At 44.7% G+C, this 21,979-nt stretch overlaps 1 protein-coding gene across 1 annotated transcript in view; it reads right to left on the bottom strand.

The window, feature by feature from the left end:
- SRRM4 (serine/arginine repetitive matrix 4) overlaps nt 1-21,979 on the bottom strand; it is an 89,606-nt gene that overhangs the window by 7,098 nt on the left and 60,529 nt on the right. The window contains exons 8-10 of the mRNA XM_060785415.2: nt 20,525-20,690; nt 4,912-5,246; nt 2,563-2,769 (exon numbers count right to left, since the gene is read on the bottom strand). Coding sequence (XP_060641398.2) covers nt 2,563-2,769; nt 4,912-5,246; nt 20,525-20,690 — 708 coding nt within the window. The remainder of the gene's footprint in view (nt 1-2,562; nt 2,770-4,911; nt 5,247-20,524; nt 20,691-21,979) is intronic.

Genomic DNA, 21,979 nt, shown 5'->3' with positions numbered 1-21,979 from the left:
CACAAACGGAACCCTGAAGAAGGAGACAGAAGGCCTGATTCTTGCAGCCCAGGAGCAAGCCATCAGAACAAATGCAATTAAGGCCAGGATCGAAAAATCAGCTAATGATCCAAAATGCAGACTGTGCAAGGAAGCTGATGAAATCATTGATCATATCCTCAGCTGCTGCATGAAAATTGTACAGACAGACTACAAACAGAGGCACAACTCTGTGGTCCAAATGATTGATTGGAACTTATGTCACAAGTACCATCTGCCAGTAGTAAAGAACTGGTGAGATCATAAACCTGCAAAGGTAGTGGAAAATGGACACGCAAAAATACTGTGGGGCTTTCAAATCCAGACGGACAAGTTTTGGAATACAATACACCAGACATCACGATTGTGGAAAAGAAAAAAGTTTGGATTATTGAGGTTGCCATACCAGGTGACAGTCACATTGAGGAAAAACAACAGGAAAAACTCAGCCGTTATCAAGACCTCAAAATCGAACTGCAAAGGCTCTGGCATAAACCAGTCCAGGTGGTCCCAGTGGTAATCAGCATACTGGGTGCCATGCCAAAAGATCTCAGCTGACATTTGGAAACAATAAACATTGACAAAATCATGATCTGTCAACTGCAAAAGGCCACCTGACTTGGATCTGCGTGCATCATTTGAAAATACATCACACAGTCCTAAATGCTTGGGAAGTGTTTGATTTTGCGATATGAAATCCAGCATATAGATCGTGTTTGCTGTGACATAATGTGTTTTTGTGTCAGTAAAATAATAATAATACTTTATTTATATTCCGCCCTATCTCCCTGGGGGTACTCAGGGTGGATTCCAACATGCGAAAAGGCAAACATCCAATGTCTTCATAAAACAAACAAACACCAACATAATAATCCCACATATGAGTACAAGATGAGAACCTAACATCAATAAATCAAACAAAATATAATCAAACAAAAATTATATAATGGCATTAAATCTGAACATAAAACATCCAAAATTACTTTACAGGGGCCAACTAAGGTTCACAAAGTTGATTGTATGGTCAGAGATGGTAGGTGGGCTAACATAGATTGACAGAGACCAAATACAGTAATAGGTCTCAAACCAGAGGTCAGATAGTGGTCTCTCATTATCTAGTCCTCCTCCCTTCCATATACTAGTGAGCAAAAATGAGTCTTCAGTTGTATTTTGAAGAAGAGGAGGGAGGGGGCTGTCTTTGTTTCCTCGTTCCCACCAGCCATATTTGAGATGGGGGTGGGACCGAGAGCAGGCCCCCCTTCGTTAACTGGTTTGTAAGAGGAGATGTGATTGGTCAAATAGCCTGGATCTGAGCCATTTAAGGCTTTAAAGGTAATGACCAACACTTTGTATTTAGCCCAGAAGCAGACCAGCAGCCGGTGGAGCTGCCGCAACAAGGGAGTGCATCTCTCCCTGTATGGGGCTCCAGTTAGTAACCTGGCTGCTGGTTTCTGAACCAGTTGAAACTTCTGAACTATCTTCAAAGGCAGCCCCACATAGTGAGCGTTGCAGTAGTACAAACGGGATGTGACTAAGGTGTGGACTACCATGGGCAGATCAGGCGTCTCAAGGTATGGGCGTAGCTGGTGCACAAGCTTTAATTGTGCAAAGGTGCTCCTGGCCACCGCTGACACCAGGGGTTCCAGGCTCAGCGATGAGTCCAGAAGAACCCCCAGACTGCGCACCTGTGTTTTCAGAGAGAGTGCGACCCCATCCCACACAGGCTGTAATCCCACACTCTGATCCACCTTCCGACTGACCAGGAGTACTTCTGTCTTGTCTGGATTTAATTTCAAGTTATTAGCCCTCATCCAGTCCATCACTGATGAAAGGCATTGTTTTAGGGGCAGGGCAGCATCCTTGGCATTTGGTGGAAAGGAATAATAGAGTTGGGTGTCGTCCACATAAATTTGACACTGAACTCCAAAACTCTGGATGATCTCTCCCAGAGGTTTCATGTAAATGTTAAACAGTATGAGGGACAGAACTGAACCCTGAGGGGCCACAGGCCAGGGAGTCAAACAGGAGTCCTCCAGCTCCACCTTCTGGGTCCGACGCTTCAGGAAGAACCAGAGCCACAGTATCACAGTGTCCCCAAGCCCCATCCCAGAGAGATGGCTCAGAAAGATACCATGGTCGATGGTGTTGAAAGCCGCCGAGAGGTCCAGGAGAACCAGCAGGGACACATTCCCCCATCTAGCTCTCTTTGTAAATCATCCACCAAGACGACCAATGCCATCTCTATCCCATAGACAGGCCTGAAACCAGACTGAGATGGATCCATTTGGGTTAAAGATTAAATTCAAATGTGCTTATGGTTGATTTCCATTGGATACTGACCATAGGATTGCACTGCAGGACTTAGAGTTTCCAAGTTCATGATGCATTCAAAAACCAATGGAAAAAATAAATAAAAGTACAGCATGCCACATTCCAAACTTTCTTCTGTGTCATCATTTAAGTCTATTTTTTGGACTGCCTGTTCTATGGGATGTTCACTTTGGAAATGGAGTCCTTCCTGTTTTCACTCAGCCGTGAACTCACCTTGTATCCGATGAACAGGATCTGCTATGGGATGACCTTGGACTGGCCTTGTGGTAAGATGAATGGGACTGGCTAGACTCTGGAGATGACCGGCTTGAAGAGGACGTGTTCCGGACACAAGGACTAAGTGGAGAGCGATTGAAAGGGGCTGAGACGAGGCTGGCTTTCTTCCTCTCAGAATGGCTGAGCAATTGTAATGGCGTTTCTCTGGAAAGACACAAGGCATGTCCAGGAATGTTATTCAGGAGCTGGACAAGAGGGTTGCAAAACGAAATTCTCCAGCTCACTCTAGTGGTGATCCTTTCAATTCAGATCAGGAAGCTTTATGGCTCCCCTTTTCTTGTTTGGTGGTCAATAATTTTTCTACCTGTATGGGAAAGGCAAATTACTTTCCTCCTCCAATGTCACCGAAACCACTTTAAAGATAAAGCTTGGATGTTTACGGTCCAAATCCTGTATCCCCTTAGGTGGCATTGGTGCTTTTCCCTCACTGTCAAACATCCCTTGGCTTCTTCATGAGTTACATCAAAATCGGTAATATAGCCTCCAAAACATTCTGTAGGGTTATATATAAGATAGAGTTAGGATTTCATCAGATAGACTTCTGGCTCTGTTTCTATGTGCTTCATAAATGAAGCCCCACGGGAACCCCACAGAGGCCATCACATGACGCAAGGGCACTTGTGGAGGGACTCCATTTCTGCAGCGCATGGAAATGGAGCCAGAAATCCACCTGACTTCAAACCTGAGAAAGCAGGGGAAAGTAGGTAAAAGACAGAGAAAGAACGTGGGAAAGAACATTAGGCTTGTTCATTTTAGCTGAAACTCAATCCATTTCTGCTGGCTGGATTCCACTGACCCCATATTAATTTTTGTGTGCCTCCCAGATAACTTTTTTTGGTCCTCACCCAAAATATACGGTAAGATCCAGCTCATTGGTGGCAATGGGGAATTTACAAGGCCTCCCCTTTCCATTCCTTGGACCCGTTTCTCTCTTCAAGGGAACCTGGATTTCAGTAACAGGATTAAGAAAGTACCCTTCTTGGCACCCTTTCCTTTTTTCCCTTCAAGGGAGCCTGTGTTTCAGCGACCGGGTTAAGAAAGCACCCTATCTAGCTCATTATGGGCAGGACTTCCCAGGCTCCCCTTTCTGTCATTTTAGGCATTGTTTGTCCTTATATCCTTCATTAAGACCTGGATTAAAAGCATCATACCATTCTTTCTGTGATCCTTTCCCTTCTGTCTGTAGAGGAGACCGGGTGTAATGCTTCATTAAAACTGCTTCTTTCTACTCTAGAGGAGACTAGAGGAGACAGGGCCCCCGATCTTTCCCTGCACACAGCTTTCCAAGGCATTTTAAGGAGGCTTCCTACTTCCCAGGGAAGAAAGAGTGGTTGATCTGGAGCTATCTCTCTGGGCTTCCTTTAAAAAGCCCTCTCTTTGCCTTGCCTGGAGTGGTGCCCTTCCCCTCCTCACAGCTTTCTGTGGGTTCAATGCTTCCTTAAAGCTGTTTCTACTTTCTACTCTAGGGGAGAGATAATGGTAGTAGTTTTCTGAGAATGAGGTTTTTCTTTTTGTTTTCTGGGATTACTATTATTATTATTAATAATAATTTTCTTTTAGAAATATTTTCTGAAGGAGAGGAGGGGAGGAGAAAAAGAAGCTAAAAGGGTGACTCCCCAAGACCCCAAATGTGTGGGTGAACCCCACCCACCCCTCCCATACGTTCCCAACTCCCAGTAAGTCCCACTAAATAAATAAAAAAGAAAATAAAGGAAAACCAAAAAGATTCAAGAGAGAGGCCAAGCCAAACAATACACGGAATCCAAGATGCAACTGTGATGCCGAATAGGGAGGAGGAGCCATGATTGGCTGCCACGTGGTCCCGTTATGGACAGGAATCTGTGATGGCTCGGCCCTTGCCAGCCGAAGAAGCCAGATTGGTTGAAGGAAAACGGCCAAAAGAGATCCGTGCACAAGCCTACTGGCCATCTCAGAAGATGGGGAAAGACGGGAGGGAACAGGGTAAGACAGTTCTCTCTGCTTTCCCCTGCTTTCCCCTTGCCCTTATGAAGCCCTTATACATGAGATAGACTTATACATGAGATAGAATTATACATGAGATTGATTTCTACATGAGTATATACAATACACCATAGATTAATCAAGTCAGACTCACTGCCTTGGCTCAATGCAATGGAATCCTGGAAGCTGCCATTTGGCGAAATACTTGTACTCATGAGCAGCCTTGTCAAACTAGGATTCTAATGCATGTATGCATGGCAGCTCACGGGGTGTCAAATTGCATGAATTCTGCAGTGAAGATCCATGCAAAGAGCACAGGCTCACCTTTGAGCTTTCTCTTGGATCTGTGGAGATGGGGCTGGATCGCCCAAGGCTGCTCCTTTGGTCCGGGAGAGGCAGCTGGTGAAGGAATTGCCAGAATCGGAGGTGCTCCCACCATTGGCCTTCCCAGGAGAGAAGGTCCGGTCAAAGCCATCGGGGACTGGGCAGTTGGCTTCTTCGCTGGCCTTTGACCTGGAAGCACTTGTCCGAGCGGATGGAGGGGAGGCGGTGTCATTCCCCGAGTCGTATTCACGGGGATCTCTGTTGCCTTTGGCTAACTGGACAAGCTGACCCTCTGCTTTTTGAGAAAGGTCAATAGAAACTCCAGCCTTTGAAATCTGCAAGCAAAAGAGCCATTTGGCCGGCGTTTAAAATAGAGAAAGATATATACAATACACACACACACATATACACACATCTATATCTATATCTATATCTAGTCAGCATTAAGGGAGTGCATGTTAGCATTGCCTGTCTCTATCTATTTATGTCTATTTCATTTGACAAATAAACCAGTTTTTATTCTTATTATTGTTTTAAAAACCATTATGGTGCACAGTCTGTAATCAAAGGAAAGAAAGAAAGAAAGGCAGGAGGGAAGGAAGGAGGAACAGAGGAAGGAAGAAAGGAAACAAAGAAAGAAAGGCCAGAACGACAAAGGAAAAAAAATACCCACATCTCCCTGAAAGAAAGAAGAAAATGTCTTTTTCTTTTCCCCGTGGATAGAATTGGGAGTTTCTTTCTTTTTTGTTTTAAAAAAGGCATCATGCAAAGAAGTTATAAGCATGCTATCCATCTTGAATTAAAGGGTTTGTTAAAAAAAGTCAGAAATCAAAGCAGACTAGGAAACCAAAACCTTGTCTTCATTAGAACAGAAAAAAAGAAAGAAAGAGAAAAAAAGAAATATCTTTTTTATTTTTTAAAAAGGGAAAAAAGACACATGTTTTAGAAATCAAAAGAAACCAGAACAAAAATCCTATGAGCACAATCCAGCTAAAGTGAAGCGCTTCTGCACCCCATTGGTTTCAGTGGGAGAGATTTAATCAGACATTAACATGATTTTCCACGTGAATCCACACCGCTTTTAAGGGTATGTGATCCAAAGGCTGCAATCCTATATTCTTATTTGAGCATTTATCAGCTTACATTAATACGAGAATTAAAATCCCAATGAATACCATGGGACTTGCTTCCAGTTTGCATCAGACTGAATTGGATGTTGAGTTTCATTTTGCTGCATTGGGTAAATCTGATCTACTTTTGAGTAAACCAGTGGTACCCAATTCAATAGTCACCATCTGCTCGCCCACAGAAAACCATATTTAATAAGCCTCTGCACTATAAGAGTGTTTCGGGAGACCAGTCGCTCTTGTTGCAATGGTGTAGTAACAGTGAGGTCGCAGACCATATTTTAGTTCCTGTGGACCACTGATGGTCCACAGACCTCAGATTGGGAACCACTGGAGTAAATATACAGAACGAGATGAGGTTGGACTACAGCTCCCATCATTCCTGACAATGGGGCACATGGGAATCCAACCACCTCTGGTTCCTTTGCTGTAACTATCAGGACTTCACATTGGCTGGATTGTGCCCTATATACAATTATCTCCATTTTTATATATATATATCAATATATCTGTATATAAAAAGGTGTCCTTGTGAAGGAGGAGATGGGAAGACTACCACATCCATTCCAAACCAATATTTAGGAATGACATAAATTAAAAAATAAAGGAAACAAGCCAACAAACCTTTATAAACAAAATAATCATAGGGGAGAGGGAAAAAAGGAGAAAATCAAGGAAAACGACGACAAGTAACAAAAAAAACTGAAACAAAAACCTAATGAAAAAGCAAAAGGCTCTCTGGAGAAAAAAGGCAGACATATTGCTTTGTGTGTTTTTCCCCTCGGAGAAGGTATAGCTAATAGGTTTTTTTAATTGTTTGAGTGACCGCTAGTAACAAAGCCCCTCTCGCCTTGCGGTTAGCATCCACTTACCAATCAAGATTTCCTCCTTTAGTAGGGTAAGGTGTAAGAAAAAGGGAAGAGCGGGCAACGTAAGTCCAACATTTAGAGTCTCAAACGACAAGAGAAGAAAAAGAAAAAGAAACCAAAAGCCATCACCCCTCTCTGCAATCCACAGCGCCAACCAAAGCATGGGTTGAGGCCTGATCTTAAAGGCTTGGCGAACTGCTTTCCAAATCCATTGCCTTCAAGTCAATGCCTTTGGGCTGGTTGGTTTTTACAACGCAATCGGCTCAAAGCATCATCACCTTTCAGCACAGACAACAATGAGAAAGAAATAGAAAAAAAAATCATGAGGAAGGACTCCTGGGGTCACCAGATACTTGGGCCTCAAGCGGCTATGTTTCCCAATATCGTCATGGAAAAAAGAAGGCAATCCTGGCTTCTATTGGAGGCATTTGAGCCTCCCTTCCCCTGATCCTAGACTGGTTGGACTCCAATGGTCCCAGCATTGGCACAGATGGACTGAGACATCTCAGTCCACTTGGCTAAGCTGAATCCCACTCATCAGCTTACTACATTTACTTAGAGAGAAGAAATGAAATGCCCTGATATGGGACAGGTGACACTTGGCTTGGAAATAGTCCATTTAAAAGGGATCTTGGAGTCTCAGTGTAGTACAAGCTGAACTTGAGTCAACAGTGTGATATAGTAGCTAAAAAGGCCAATATGATTCTAGGCTGCATCAGTAGTAGAAAGAAAATCATAGTCCTCTTCTTCTCTGTTCTGTTGGTCATCACCTGAAATAACCCTGTGTCTACTTCTGGACAAAACAATTCAATAAGGATATGGATAAGCTGGAACAGGTCCAGAGAAGGGCCATTAAAATGATTCAATGTCTGGAAACCAAACTCTATGAGGACCATCTTAAGAAGCTAGGGTGTCTGTTTAACTCAGTGGTTCCCAACCATTTTTGACCAGGGACCATTTGACCAGGGACCACTTTGACCAGGAACCATTCTCCAACATTAGTACCAAAAGGGTTACAAATCAGTTTTTGGTCAACTTTAGATTCAGATTGGCTATTTGGGGTGCTGATTCAGAAGACTGCATTGGATAGACCACATCAGCTCTAGTTTCTGATACAGAACATATGCCATTCTGTAGTCTCCATCTGCTCACCCACAGAAAACCATATTTCATAATCTAGAGCTGATGTGGTCTATCCAATGCAGTCTTCTGAATCAGCACCCCAAATAACCCCAAGAACAGGCCTAAAAACGAAGACCCCAAGACGTCCTCGCTTCCAGGTGCCACATGGAATGGCTCCGCTTGGCAGGAGGGAGGAGGAGAAGCCGCAGTAGTCAGGAGACTTGTCGCAACTTTCGTGGGTAGTCAGCCTCCCCCTTATCAACATCCCCGTTGCCTCGGCACCAGGGTCAGCCCTAGGTAATTTTCAAGTGTAAGCAAACAGTATTTTGGTGCCCACCCCCAAACCAATCACTGAAAAATAAAAGGTAGAAGGTGACACAGCTGAATAAAATCCCACATTTTCTGCTTTGAACTGGGATATATGGCAGTGTGAACCCAGGGCCCTTCCACACAGCCCTATATCTCAGAATATCAAGGCAGAAAATCCCACATTATCTGAGTGTGGACCCAGTTCAAAGCAGATATTGTGGGGTTTTCTGCCTTGATATTCTGGGATATAGGGTTGTTTGGAAGGGCCCTCAGATAACCCACTTCAAAGCACCTTTTTCTTCACAGACTCGCAAACCTCATTAGGCGCACTTATACTAGGTCCACCAGGGGAGGGGGACATCAGCCTTGTGAACAGTACTTTACCCACAATGTCAGAGAATCGTCAGAAGGCTAAACGAAGGGCTGCACAAACACAGTGACGAAAAAGTACCAAAAGCACAATAAACAGCTCAGGGGAAGATCTCAGGGGCTCACATGTCTTTACACTAATGCACAGAGCATGGGAAATAAACAAGACGAACTCCAACTTTTAGCACAACACCACAAATATGATGTCATAGGCATCACTGAAACCTGGTGGGATGACTCCTATCACTGGAATGTAGACATCGAGGGCTATAACCTCTTTCACAGAAAAAAAAAAAAAAGGAAGAGGAGGCGGAGTAGCCTTATATGTCAAAAACTGTTATGCTGGAGAAGAGATGCAAAACAGCAATCCGGGAAACCAGCTTGAAAGCATCTGGATAAAAATCAAGGGAACTAGGACTCAAAAAGATCTCATTGTCGGTGTCTACTACAGACCTCCAAGCCAGGATGAAGAACTTGACGACGTCTTCTGCCAACAGTTGACCAAACAGCCACAAAGAAGAGATATAGTAGTTATGGGCAATTTCAACTATCCCGATATTTATTGGAAAACAAACTTGGCCAAGAATACAAAGTCCAATAAATTCCTCGCTTGCCTCGCAGACAATTTCATGGTCCAGAAGGTAGAAGAGGCAACAAGGAGGTCGGCTACTCTCGATTTCATCCTAACAAATGAGGAGGACCTGATCAATGCAGTTGAAGTGGTCAGATCCTTAGGGGCAAATGTCCATGTGTTCCTGCAGTTTAAGGTACAAAGGAAGGCCGAAACCAGGACAAGGTAAACCTGCATTTTGGACTTTAGGAGAGCTGACTTTTGAAAAATGAAGGAAATACTGAGCAGCATTCCATGGACACAGATACTAAAAGACAAGGGAGTTACAGATGGATGGGAGTTTTTCAAGAGTGAAAAACTCAAGGAGCAATTGCAAACAGTGCCAACAAAGAGAAAAAATAGGACAAGTGCAAAGAAGCCAGAATGGATGTCCAAAGAACTTCTAACTGTGCTAAGACTCAAAAGGGACATGCACAAGGAGTGGAAAAAGGGAGAAATCATTAAAGAAGAATTCAAACAAAATGCCAACTCCTGTAGGGAAAAGGTTCACAAGGCTAAAGCACAAAACGAGCTCAGGCTTGCCAGGGACATTAAAAACAATACAAGGGGCTTCTTTTCTTATGTCAGTAGAAAAAGGAAGAACAAGGAGGCGATAAGACCTCTTCGAGGAGAAGATGGGGCAATGCTGAAAGGGAATAGGGAAAAGGCAGAACTACTTAATGCCTTCTTTGCCTCGGTCTTCTCACAAAAAGAAAGTCATCTTCAACCTCAGCAAGATGGAGTGGGTGAGGGATTCGAGGACATCCAACCCCAAATTGGGAAACAAGTCGTCCAGGAATACCTGGCTACTCTAAACAAGTTCAAGTCCCAAGGGCCAGATCAACTACACCCAAGAGTATTGAAGGAACTAGCAGAAGTCATCTCGGAACCATTGGCAATCATCTTTGAGAGTTCTTGGAGAACAGGAGAAGTTCCAGCAGACTGGAGGAGGGCCAATGTGGTCCCAATCTTCAAGAAGGGAAAAAAAGACGACCCAAACAACTACCCTCCGGTCAGCCTCACGTCGATACCAGGCAGGATTCTGGAAAAAATGGTTAAGGAAGTGGTCTGCAAACACCTAGAAACAAATGCAGTCATCGCTAATAGTCAACACAGATTTATCAAAAACAAGTCATGCCAGACTAATCTGATCTCTTTTTTCGATAGAATTACAAGCTGGGTAGATGCGGGGAATGCCGTGGATGTAGCATACCTGGATTTCAGTAAAGCCTTTGACAAGGTCCCCCATGACCTTCTGGCAGACAAACTAGTCCAATGTGGACTATGCAAAACTATGGTTAGGTGGATCTGTAATTGGTTAAGTGGACGAACTCAGAGGGTGCTCACCAATGCTTCCTCTTCATCCTGGAAAGAAGTGACGAGTGGAGTGCCGCAGGGTTCCGTCCTGGGCCCAGTCCTGTTCAATATCTTTATTAATGACTTAGATGGTTAGAAGGCATGATCGTCAAGTTTGCAGATGACACTAAATTGGGAGGGACAGCCAATACTCCAGAGGACAGGAGCAGAATTCAAAACGATCTTGACAGATTAGAGAGATGGGCCAAAACTAACAAAATGAAGTTCAACAGTGACAAATGCAAGATACTCCACTTAGGCAGAAAAAATGAAATGCAAAGATACAGAATGGGGGACAATGCCTCGCTCGAGAGCAGTGCGTGTGAAAAAGATCTTGGAGTCCTCGTGGACAGCAAGTTCAACATGAGCCAACAATGTGATGCGGCGGCAAAAAAAGCCAATGGGATTTTGGCCTACATCAATAGGAGTATAGTGTCTAGATCCAAGGAAGTCATGCTACCCCGCTATTGTTCCTTGGTTAGACTACACCTGAAATACTGTGTCCAATTCTGGGCACCACAATTGAAGGGAGAGGTTGGCTTTAAGCTGGAATGTGTCCAGAGGAGGACGTCTAAAATGATCAAGGGTCTGGAGAACAAGCCCTATGAAGAGCGGCTTAAAGAGCTGGGCATGTTTATCCTGAAGAAGAGAAGGCTGCAAGGAGACATGATAGACATGTATAAATACATGAGAGGAAGTCATAGGGAGGAGGGGGAAAGCTTGTTTTCTGCAGCCCTGGAGACTAGAACGCAAGGGAACAATGACTTCAAACTACAAGAAAGGAGATTACATCTAAACATTAGGAAGAACTTCCTGACTGTAAGGAGAGCCATTCAGCAGTGGAACTCTCTGCCCCGGAGTGTGGTGGAGGCTCCTTCTTTGGAAGCTTTTAAACAGAGGCTGGATGGCCATCTGTCAGGGGTGCTTTGAATGCAACTTTCCTGCTTCTTGACAGGGGGTTGGAGTGGATGGCCCATGAGGTCTCTTCCAACTCTATGATTATATGATCTATCTTGATATTGGGTTGTTGTAGGTTTTTCCGGTCTATATGGCCATGTTCTGGAGGCAATTTTTCTCCTGACGTTTCGCCTGCATCTATGGCAAGCATCCTCAGAGGTAGTGAGGTCTGTTGGAAGTGGGAAAGCGGGTTTATATATCTGTAGAATGACCACGGTTAGACAAAGGACCTCTGTCTGCTGGGGCTAGCTCTGAATGTTTCAGCTGATCACCTTGATTTGCATTCAATGGCCTGGAAGCAAATCAAGGTGATCAGCTGAAACATTCCCAGCTAGCCCCAGCAGACAGGGGTCCTTTGTCTCACCCTGGTCATTCCACAGATATATAAACCCAGTTTTCCTACTTCCAACAGACCTCACTACCTCTGAGGATGCTTGCCATAGATGCAGGCGAAACGTCAGGAGAAAAATTGCCTCCAGAACATGGCCATATAGCCCGGAAAAACCTACAACAACCCAGTGATGATATTCTTGGTTATATGGCTGTATGGGGGGGGGGGGGGGCGGTGGCTCAGTGGGTTAAAGCACCGAGCTGCTGAGCTTGTTGATCGAAAGGTCACAGGTTCAATTCCAGGGAGCGGCGTGAGCTTCCGCTGTCAGCCCTAGCTTCTGCCAACCTAGCAGTTCGAAAACATGCAAATGTGAGTAGATCAATAGGTACCGCTCCAGCGGGAAGGTAACGGCGCTCCATGCAGTCATGCCGGCCACATGACCGTGGAGGTGTCTACGGACAACGCTGGCTCTTCGGCTTAGAAATGGAGATGAGCACCACACCCCAGAGTCAGACATGACTGGACTTAATGTCAGGGGACTACCTTACCTTACCTTATGGCTGTATGGAAGGCCCCCATATATCCTAGTTCAAAGCTGATATTGTAGGATTTTCTGCCTTAATATTATGGGTTATATGCCTGTGTGGAAGGGCCCTGTGATACTAGTTTATCCAACCAACTCCAGCCCCTTCTACACTTCCACATAAAATCCAGATTATCTGCTTTGAACTGGATTATACGGCAGTTGGGAGTCATGTAATCCAGTTCAAAGCAGTTAGTGTGGATTATCTGATTTGATAATTTGGGTTATATGGCAGTGTAGAAGGAGTCCAGCTCCCTAAACCAAACCGTGGCTCCTCTTGTCTTCACCCATAAATTATTCTCCATTAGAGAAAACAGCAGTCTCTGCAATATATTCTCAACATCTGTACAATTGCAGAAAGGCAAGCAGCCTGTCTCCTGTAATATATGACCCTGGCCAACAAACACTGTGGTGCCTCAAATGGTAGCCCTTTTCTGATGATTCCAAAAATGCCCCCCAGTTTCCCCTATCATAGTACATATGCCATCTAATGCCCTTTCCACCCAGCTGAATAAAATCCCACATTATCTGCTTTGAACTGGAATATATGACAGTGTGGACTCAGATAACCCAGTTCAAAGCAGGTATGGTGGGATTTTCTGCCTTGATATTCTGGGTTATATGACTGTGTGAAAGGGCCCTAACACTTGTCATCTGCTCACCCATAGAAAACCAGGTCAACCCTATCTGAGGGCCCTTCTACACAGCCATATGACCCAGAACATCAAGGCATATAATCCACAGTATCTGCTTTGAAGTGGAATATCTGAGCCCACACTGCCAGGTAACCCAGTTCGATGTGGATTTTATACAGCTGTGTGGAAGGGGGCTGAGGCTTCTACTACACTGCCATATAACATCCAGATTATCTGCTTTGAACTAGATTATATGGCAGTGTGGTCTCATATGATCCAGTTCAAAGCAGATCATGGGATTATGTGCTTGGATAATCCGAATTATATGGTTGTGTAGATCCAGATGAATGCTGCTTCTGCTTCTACAGGGTCCTATATCCCAGAATCTGATTCTGGATTATCTTCTTATCCCAGATTATATGGCAATGGAGATTCGTATAATTCAGTTCAAAGCAGGATATCTGGGATCAGATCCTGGGACATAGGACAGTGTAGATCCAGCCTAAGAAACTAGGGTCCCTTCTAGACTGCCATATAAAGTCCAGGTTATCTGCTTTGAACTGGATTATATGGCATTGTAGACTCTGGGTCCTTCCAGACAGTTGGCACTGCCAGATAATCTGAGATAAACAGAACGCCTGGAATCAGATCCTGGGATATAGGACCTATCTGGAAGTGCCCTCATATGATCCAATTCAAAGCAGATATTGTGGATTATCTGCTTTGACAATCGGGATTATATGGTAGAAGGGGCCTAGAATGAATGTGGTCCATGCAGTGCAGTTTTCTGAATCAGTGCCCCAAATAAACCCAGGAACAAGCCTAAAAGTGAAGACATTTAAGATTTTTTTTGGTTGGGCTATATAACTATTTAATTATTATTAAAATAATTATATAATTAAGGTAGACCATCTGCTGCACTTGCAAGAATTGGGGAAGGGGGCACTTTTTCTAGGCACTCGATTACAGGTTTTCCTCTCAGGCCCCTTCTACACTGCCATATAATACAGATTATCAAAGCAGGAAATCAGCATTATCTGCTTTGAACTGGATTTTATGAGTCGATACTGCCATATAATCAAGTTCAAAGCAGATAATAGGGATTTTATATGGCAGTGTAGATCCAGCCTCATATAGCCCAGCTCAAGGCAGATAATGTGGATTATCTCTCTCTCTCTCTCTTTCTCCCTCTACTTGCGCTCGCCCTCTTCCTCTCTCTCTCAATCTTCCTCTGAGGAGCAGGAAGGCTGTCTCAAGAGCGCCCCCCAGGGATTGGAGTGGTAAGCAAATGCTTACCTTGAGTAATGCTTGAGCCACCTCTGCTCGGCACTGTACACACTTCCCCGGTGTTTTGCTACTAGCCCTGGTCCAGCCCTAGTATAGCTATTCAGCAGGGCCTGGAAATGAAGAGCCCCAGGCACCACCCTGGCCATTAGTTAAGGCCTTGTCATACACTTTACCCACATCCCCGGGTCTATGTTTTCCCCGTTGGCCCAGCCAATGGGGAAAACATAGCAGACCTTGGAAATAAACAGCTCCAGGTCCCACCCTGACCATCAGGTAGGCCATGCTTGCTCTTTTACCCACTCCTCGGGCCCTCGTCTACTTTGTCGTACTTGCCCAGCCCTCTCATAGTTGTCGAGGCCCACTTTGGAATCTTGCCCATTGGAAGCTGAGCTGCCCAATGTAATTAGTACTGAACTGGATTTTTAATTTTAAATATGTACGATTGTTATATAGTACTATGCTTATACTTTTTATAATAACTTTTTGTATGTTTTTATGTTGGCAATTGCAGAGCCCCCTCGAGGAGATAAAGCGGTATACAAATAAAGGTTTATTATTATAGGTTTATTATAAGAGGGTTTCATAAGACCAGTCCCTCTTGTGTACTAATGGTGAGGCTGCAGACCATGTTTTAGTTCTTGGGGACCACTGGTGGTCCACGGACCACAGGCTGGGAACCACAGGTTTAACTTGAAGAAGAGGGGACCTGAGAATAAATATTTGAAATGACGTCCCCTTGAGGAGGAGGCTAAGCTTGTTTTTGGCTGCTCCGGAGACTAGGATGCAATGGAGCAACAGATTCAAATTGCAGAAGAAGAGATTCCTACCTCAGTGTTAGACAGAACTTCCTGACAAAAAGAGCTGTTCAACCATATCACATGCTGCCCTGAAGTCCTTCTCTGGAGGTTTTGAAAAAAGGACTTAGATGGCTATCTGTTGGAGTGCTTTGATGGTGTAATTTCTCTCTTCCTATATTTGCCCTTCCCCAAAAAGGGGTCCCGACAGACTCAGTGGGACTCATAATCTGATTAAAAATGTGAGGACGGCGAGTGGGTTTATTACATCTCGGTTGGGTCAAAACATTATTCCACTGAAGAGGAGAAAAGGGGGAAATGAAACAACAACGAAAAAAGAAGAAGGGGGAATAAAAGGCCTTTTACTTACACCCCGGGCTTCAATTTCCACTGAGCGCTCCGCTCAAGAGGCAGCGCACCCTAATAGGTTACCAAAGTCTAATCGCAGCAAGTTTTCCAATTAAACTGAACAAGCCCATTCACAGTGTTTCCAACGGCCCCTTGGAGAGAAGTGGCTATCAATTTTCTGAAACGTATGGAACCAGCAATTTTGCTCTCTGTCGAGAGAAGGGGAGAGTGTGCATGTCTTTCTTGTGTTTTAAGCTCTAGCTTCAAAGTTAAGATTTACTTTCCTTGGAAGGTGGTGCCGGGCAGCATGACGAGGGGAGATTGGCCCAAAGCAGTGGATTTCGGATACAGACACTTTGGCGTCCTGTTTCCCTTTTGACTTCTTTGATTTGGGGCATTTATCACAGCCCCATTTATGGCTGATTTCCCTAAACTAGATAGGTCAGACTCCAGGATCCACGTCAAGCTGAGGATCATAGGAAATGCAATCCACCTTGTCGGGAGGGACCAGGTTTACAGGAATGCAAGGTATCTTCAAAGCCAATTTAACATGCTGGTTATGAAGTCTAACGCCCCATATGACTAAGGTCCTGGGTATCTGAGAGACTACTTCTCCTCTGATGAGCCTGCCTCTCTTCCCTGATCTTCTGAGGAAGCCTTCTTGACCACACCATGGATTTATCTGATAGAAACATGGGAGATAGTTTTCCAATTGGTGGCTGCTCCCAGGATCTGGAATTTCCTTTCTAGACAGGCTGAATGCTACAGGATCATGAGAAATACTGATGTACAATGTCTTTCATTTTCTCTGCTAAGGAGTGCTGGTGCCTCCTCAGTGACCAACTCCCATGACTCCATAGCACTGAGCTATGGCAGCTAAAGTGGCAAAAATTGCAGTGTAGATGCACTCATAGTTGCCTTTGCTTTATTCAATGTTATTGTAAGTAGCAGTGTCACTACTGTTGGTGCCACCCGGGGCGTAAAGTCTATGGTGTAATCCCTATGGAGTTCCTCCCGGACCAGATCAGACCCTAATATTGTAGCTAAAATACCAGACAAATTCACAAGAGCCACACCTAGAAAAACCCAGCTTGTGCGTGCAGGTGAAACCACAGGATTCGAGGCATGCTTCTAACAGGGTAATAAAGCCACTTCTGACTGGAGCACGCAAGCATTTAGAAGGATCAGAAATTATATTAACATTGGATTTTAGCTTTGTAGGTATATTGATACAGGACATGGAAGCTGGGTGTATGACAAATGAAAGCCTCATCACACAAGATGTTCAACAACACTACTGTGGGCTCACTTCCAGGAGCCATTCAGGAATACGGATGGCATTTCTACTGCATTTGAAGGCTCTACTTGGATGATTTCCCCTGGTTCTTTTTTGGCCTCAAGGACCCTAAATGTCTAGAAATACCTACAAAGGACATCATGAGACGATGCCCATGGTTTGTATAGAGAAACTAAACTCCATTGGGAAGATACAGATTTTCATTTTGCACAAGTGGGTATGACAGGATGTTGGCCCCTTTCAGGTCTCTGATGTGGCCCTTGGTTTTCAACCATTCCCCCTCCCTCCATTTTAGCTTGGTCATATATTATTCCTTGATAAACTACAAGCAGTGTAATACGGAATATATGGTTCTCACCCACCACCACATTTCTCCCCTCTGTCTGATAGGTCATAGCCAACATACTCATTTAAATTAGGGTGGAGAACTTGTGGCCCTTCAGACGTTTTTGAACTGGAGCTCCCAGCTCAGCTGGCAAGGGATGATGGGAGCTGCAGTGCCACCACCTTGGGATGACTCTCAGATCTTTCCCCACCTGATCTGCCTCTGTTATTCTAGGCCACCCGACACCACTGTCCGCGTAGGGACTAGGAAAGCAAAATCGGAAAATACTGTCTTACAGAAGCAGAAATTGCAACTGAGAGAGAGAAAAAAGCCAGTCAATGCAGAGATAAAAGCCAGCTTCACAGCATGGCTAAAAATACACCATTTGCAAACGGTAGGTTGCAGTTCAAAACTTCCTCGTCGCTGAATTTCAGAGGGCTGGCAGAATTTTTTTAAAGGCCACAAGACGCTGTTAAAGAAAGTGATTGGCAGGTTTCTCTGCAAGCGACTTCACTCAACTGCTGTGCCCCCCATTGAAAAGGCCATCTACCTCACCCCCTCGCAAAAAAACCCCTTCTGCTTGACTTCACTTGGTGAGGCCAAGCTTGGAAAACACTTGCAATAATGGCAATGCAGTAGCATTCCTGCGTGAAACATTCCTCTTGGACCTTTTAAGGGCAAACCAAGAGGTTGGCCAGTTGGATTTCCTTCTCAAGGTCCTCCAAACCATGGCCAAACTTTCCCCCAACATGAAAATTGGAATAAGATGAAATGTTAAGTTTGGACTTGATTCTATAAAATTGAGATGGTGAAAAATGGTTAAACATGGAGCCATCTGAAAGAAGAAACTAGTGAACAAAAGGTCAGGAGAGACTCTCAATAGTTGGATAGGACTATTGCGGCATGTGAAGGAGATGGTGACAGGCAGAAGTTGGCCATTGCATTGTGCTTGCGGCCCTAAAAAGCAATGAGCCCCATCTCAACTACATCACATTGAACAGAAAGCCGGGCTGTATCACCATGAAACAATGCTGGTCTCATTTTGCTTGAACCACAAGAACAAGCTCTGGGACAAACTCTGGCAAAGACAACAAGGAAGTTGTGTTACTCCACATAAGATATACAGGAGCCCCTTGGTATTTGCTGGGGTCTAGTTCCAGGACTTTCCATGGATAGCCAAATCTGCGGAAGCTCAAGTCTCATTGTATACAATGGGATAGTGAAATGGCACCCGTTATATGAAATTGGTGTGGCTGAAATGGCAGGAGGCTACAGCAGGGCAGTAAATGGACTCTGGGTTTCAGTCTGAGCTTTGGAAGTGCAACCCAAGGTGCCAAAATCCAACAATAAGCAACCAATAAAGCAATAAAATCAATCCAAAGAAACCTTGGGCAGTTTATTGGATGTTTCATAGCCCTTGTTAATATGAGGATTGCCGGTTCCTATGGATAACAGTTCCTCCCTTGGTTTGAGGCATTGTCAATTCGATCCCTTTCACCTCTAACCATTCTCTCCACCTCCCCATAGGTTTTTCATTTGAATGTCTGGGGGCTCCCTCTGCTCTCTCTTTCTAAATCAGTGTTTCTCAACCTTCCTAATGCCACAACCCCTTAATACAGTTCCTCATGTTGTGGTGACCCCCAACCACAGCATTATTTTTGTTGCTACTTCATAACTGTAATTTTGGTACTGTTATGAATTGTAATGTAAATATCTGATATGCAGGATGTATTTTCATTCACTGGAACAAATTTGGCACAAATACTCAATACACCCAAATTTGAATACTGGTGGGGTTGTGGGGGATTGATTTTGTCATTTGGGAGTTATAGTTGTTGGGATTTATAGTTTACCTACAGTCAAAGAACATTCGGAACTCCACCAACAATGGAATCGAACCAGACTTGGTACACAGAACCCCCATAACCAACAAAAAATACTGGAAGGGCTTGGTGGGCATTAACCTTGAGTTTTGGAGTTGTAGTTCACCTACACCCAGAGAGCACGGTGGACTCAAACAATGGTGGATCTCAACCAAACTTGGCACGGATACTCAGTATGCCAAATGTGAACACTGGTGGAGTTTGGGGAAAATAGACATCAACATTTGGGAGTTGTAGTTGCTGGGATTTATAGTTCACCTATAATCAAACAGCATTCTAAACCCCACCAACGATAGAATTGGGCCAAACTTCCCACACAGAACCCCCATGACAGACAGAAAATACTGTGTTTTCTGATGGTCTTTGGTGACCCCTCTGACACCCCCTCTTGACCCCCCCCCGGGGTCTTGACCCCCAGGTTGAGAAACGGTGCTCTAAATGGATGCAACATCATCATATTAGTGATCGTGCCTCCCAACATTAGGAGACCCAGCCAGAAAAATGAGACATAGGTATCATTTTTAAATGACCTTCCCCTCCCCACTGTATTGATACAGTTTGCCTCTTTGACTCTCTAAGAGTCTGGGATACGTTTTCCACGCTCGCTGTGGAACATGCATGTGCATAAGTGGGCCTATCTCAGAAAGGAGAATGTGCCCGCCTCATTCGATAGGCTGACATTGGGCATCTCTTCTTCTGTTGGCACATGCAATGGTTGGCACACATCATGCTTGGGCCCGCCTTGAACGCCAGTGACCCCTAACTTCAGCCGAGCTGACGTGGAATAGTGAGCCTTGCCAGCACTGTTATCTTCCCTTGAAAGAGAAAAATGCCCTCAGGGATGCGGTCGTGCATTTTCTCCTTGGATGCATCGATTAGCATCCGTGGGTAACAGCCAGTCGGCATTACCCCAAACTAGGCTTGTTGGTTTGGAGACAGTAAAAAACAAACAAAAAACCCTTCCCCTCACACCATCTTCCTTTTGCAAGGACACTCACACCCTGTTAGGCACAAACATTTTCTTAGATAGGCTTAATCTTTTGAAAGGGGAAAAACAAAACAAAAGAAACGGGAGCAGGAAGCCTTGGCGAGAGAACTCATCCATTGAGAAGAAAAAGGATCTTACAAATGCACCCCGGTAAAATGTCACAACTGGAGGCCGCTGTGTTCCTACCCGTCTTTGCTTTATTATTCATGGGTTCAAGTTTAAGCCATCTCTCCGGCCCACTTTCCCCACCTTTTCCTGCCCACTAAAGGGCAAGTTTTCCAACATCGCACCAAGAGAGGGATATATATAGAGACCCCCATCAATAATGAATGTGAGCTTTTAAAAAAGGACTCTCCTCTAATACGAGCGGTAAATGGCTCATAAAAATTGCATTGCCAAGGGAGCGGATGGGAGAATACTTACCACTTCGGCGGCAGGGAGGGGGCGGTTGTTCAAGAGAGGCCTGCCCAGGGACGGGGTGGCCACGGTCACCTCTGCAGTGCCGGTCGACTTTCGGGCACTCTTCGAAGAGCGCAGGGCATGCTTCCATTGTGTTTTGTGGCCTTCTTCTTGGGGTCGAGTGCGAGGCCTGCATGACAGAGGAATGCAACCCCATGCCATCACAAGAACACAGGGTCTTGAGGAGAGGGGATCTCCAATAGCAATATCCTCCAAATGTTGCTCCTGATGTTCCTGCATTCTGACTAGTGATCACTTAGGTCAGAGTAGAGGTGGATCAGTCCTAGAGCGGCTGAATGGGGATGATCCAGGATAACACACAGCAAGTCTACCTTAGCACAGCCTTGTCCCGTGCTAGTCAAAGTCAGTACAGAATTTGGACGATCCCCTGGCTTCTGGCCTGCGTGAATGGTTGGGCCATTTGGACTGCACTTGTCTCCATTGCTACCCCATGTTTTCTGCACTTGGGTTGCCCCAGGACATAGAATGGCAGTCCCCTACTCTCTCGTACTCCATGTCACAGCAGTTTATGGCTGCGATACGGGTTCCATTTGTCAACCATCCCTTGTATTTATGTATTTACTTCTACCCTGCCTTTCTTGGCCCAAGAGGAGACTCGAGGCAGTTTACAAATCCAGCAAAAATTCAGTGCCTCAGAGGTAACAATAAAACACATCTCATAAAAATATAAACAATCTAAGGATATAAACAATTAAAACTCCTACCAATCTATCAAACAGATTAAAAACCACATATAAATGCCAAGTCATAGTCTCATATCCCCTTGCCCTAGCCAGTGTCACTGCATTTTGAATCCGTGGGACAGGGTGAGCTCCCGCTGTTAGCCCTAGCTCCTCTCGACCTAGCAGTTCGAAAACATGCAAATGTGAGTAGATAAATAGGCACCGCTTTGGCAGGAAAAGACAAAAGACGCTCCAAGCAGTCTTGCCAGTCACATGACCAGGAGGTAACAATGCAGGCTCCTCGGCTTGAAATCGGAGAAGAAAAGCTTCTCCAGAACCAGAGCTGAGCCGGAAATGAAAAAGGAGAAGCCTTTGCTTTGTCTGTTTGTATGTCTCATTGTAGGTGACTGTAAGGCATTGAATGTTTGCCTATGTTTGCTGTAAATGCTGTAATCTGCTCTGAGTCCCCTAGGGGAGAAGGGCGGAATATAAATAAAGTGTATTATTATTATTATTATTATTATTATTATTATTATTAGATGGCGGATAGGGATGACCCCTCTCATGGTCAGAAACCGCCATGACATGGAAGGGGTTAACAGGCAGAGTGGCCGCCCAGTGCAACTGATAAGCATTTGGCTGCATTGCGGACTCTCTCCTGCCTCCACAGTGGGTGGTGGGTAGTGAGAGTGTGGCTCATACCTAGGGCCGATCTGGTATAGGGCACACCAGATTG

This window comes from Anolis sagrei, chromosome X, assembly GCF_037176765.1.
Source record: "Anolis sagrei isolate rAnoSag1 chromosome X, rAnoSag1.mat, whole genome shotgun sequence".
NCBI classification, from domain to species: domain Eukaryota; kingdom Metazoa; phylum Chordata; class Lepidosauria; order Squamata; family Dactyloidae; genus Anolis; species Anolis sagrei.
The sequence above is the reverse complement of the archived record's forward strand: the minus strand, read 5'-3'. Positions and strand labels throughout refer to the sequence as shown.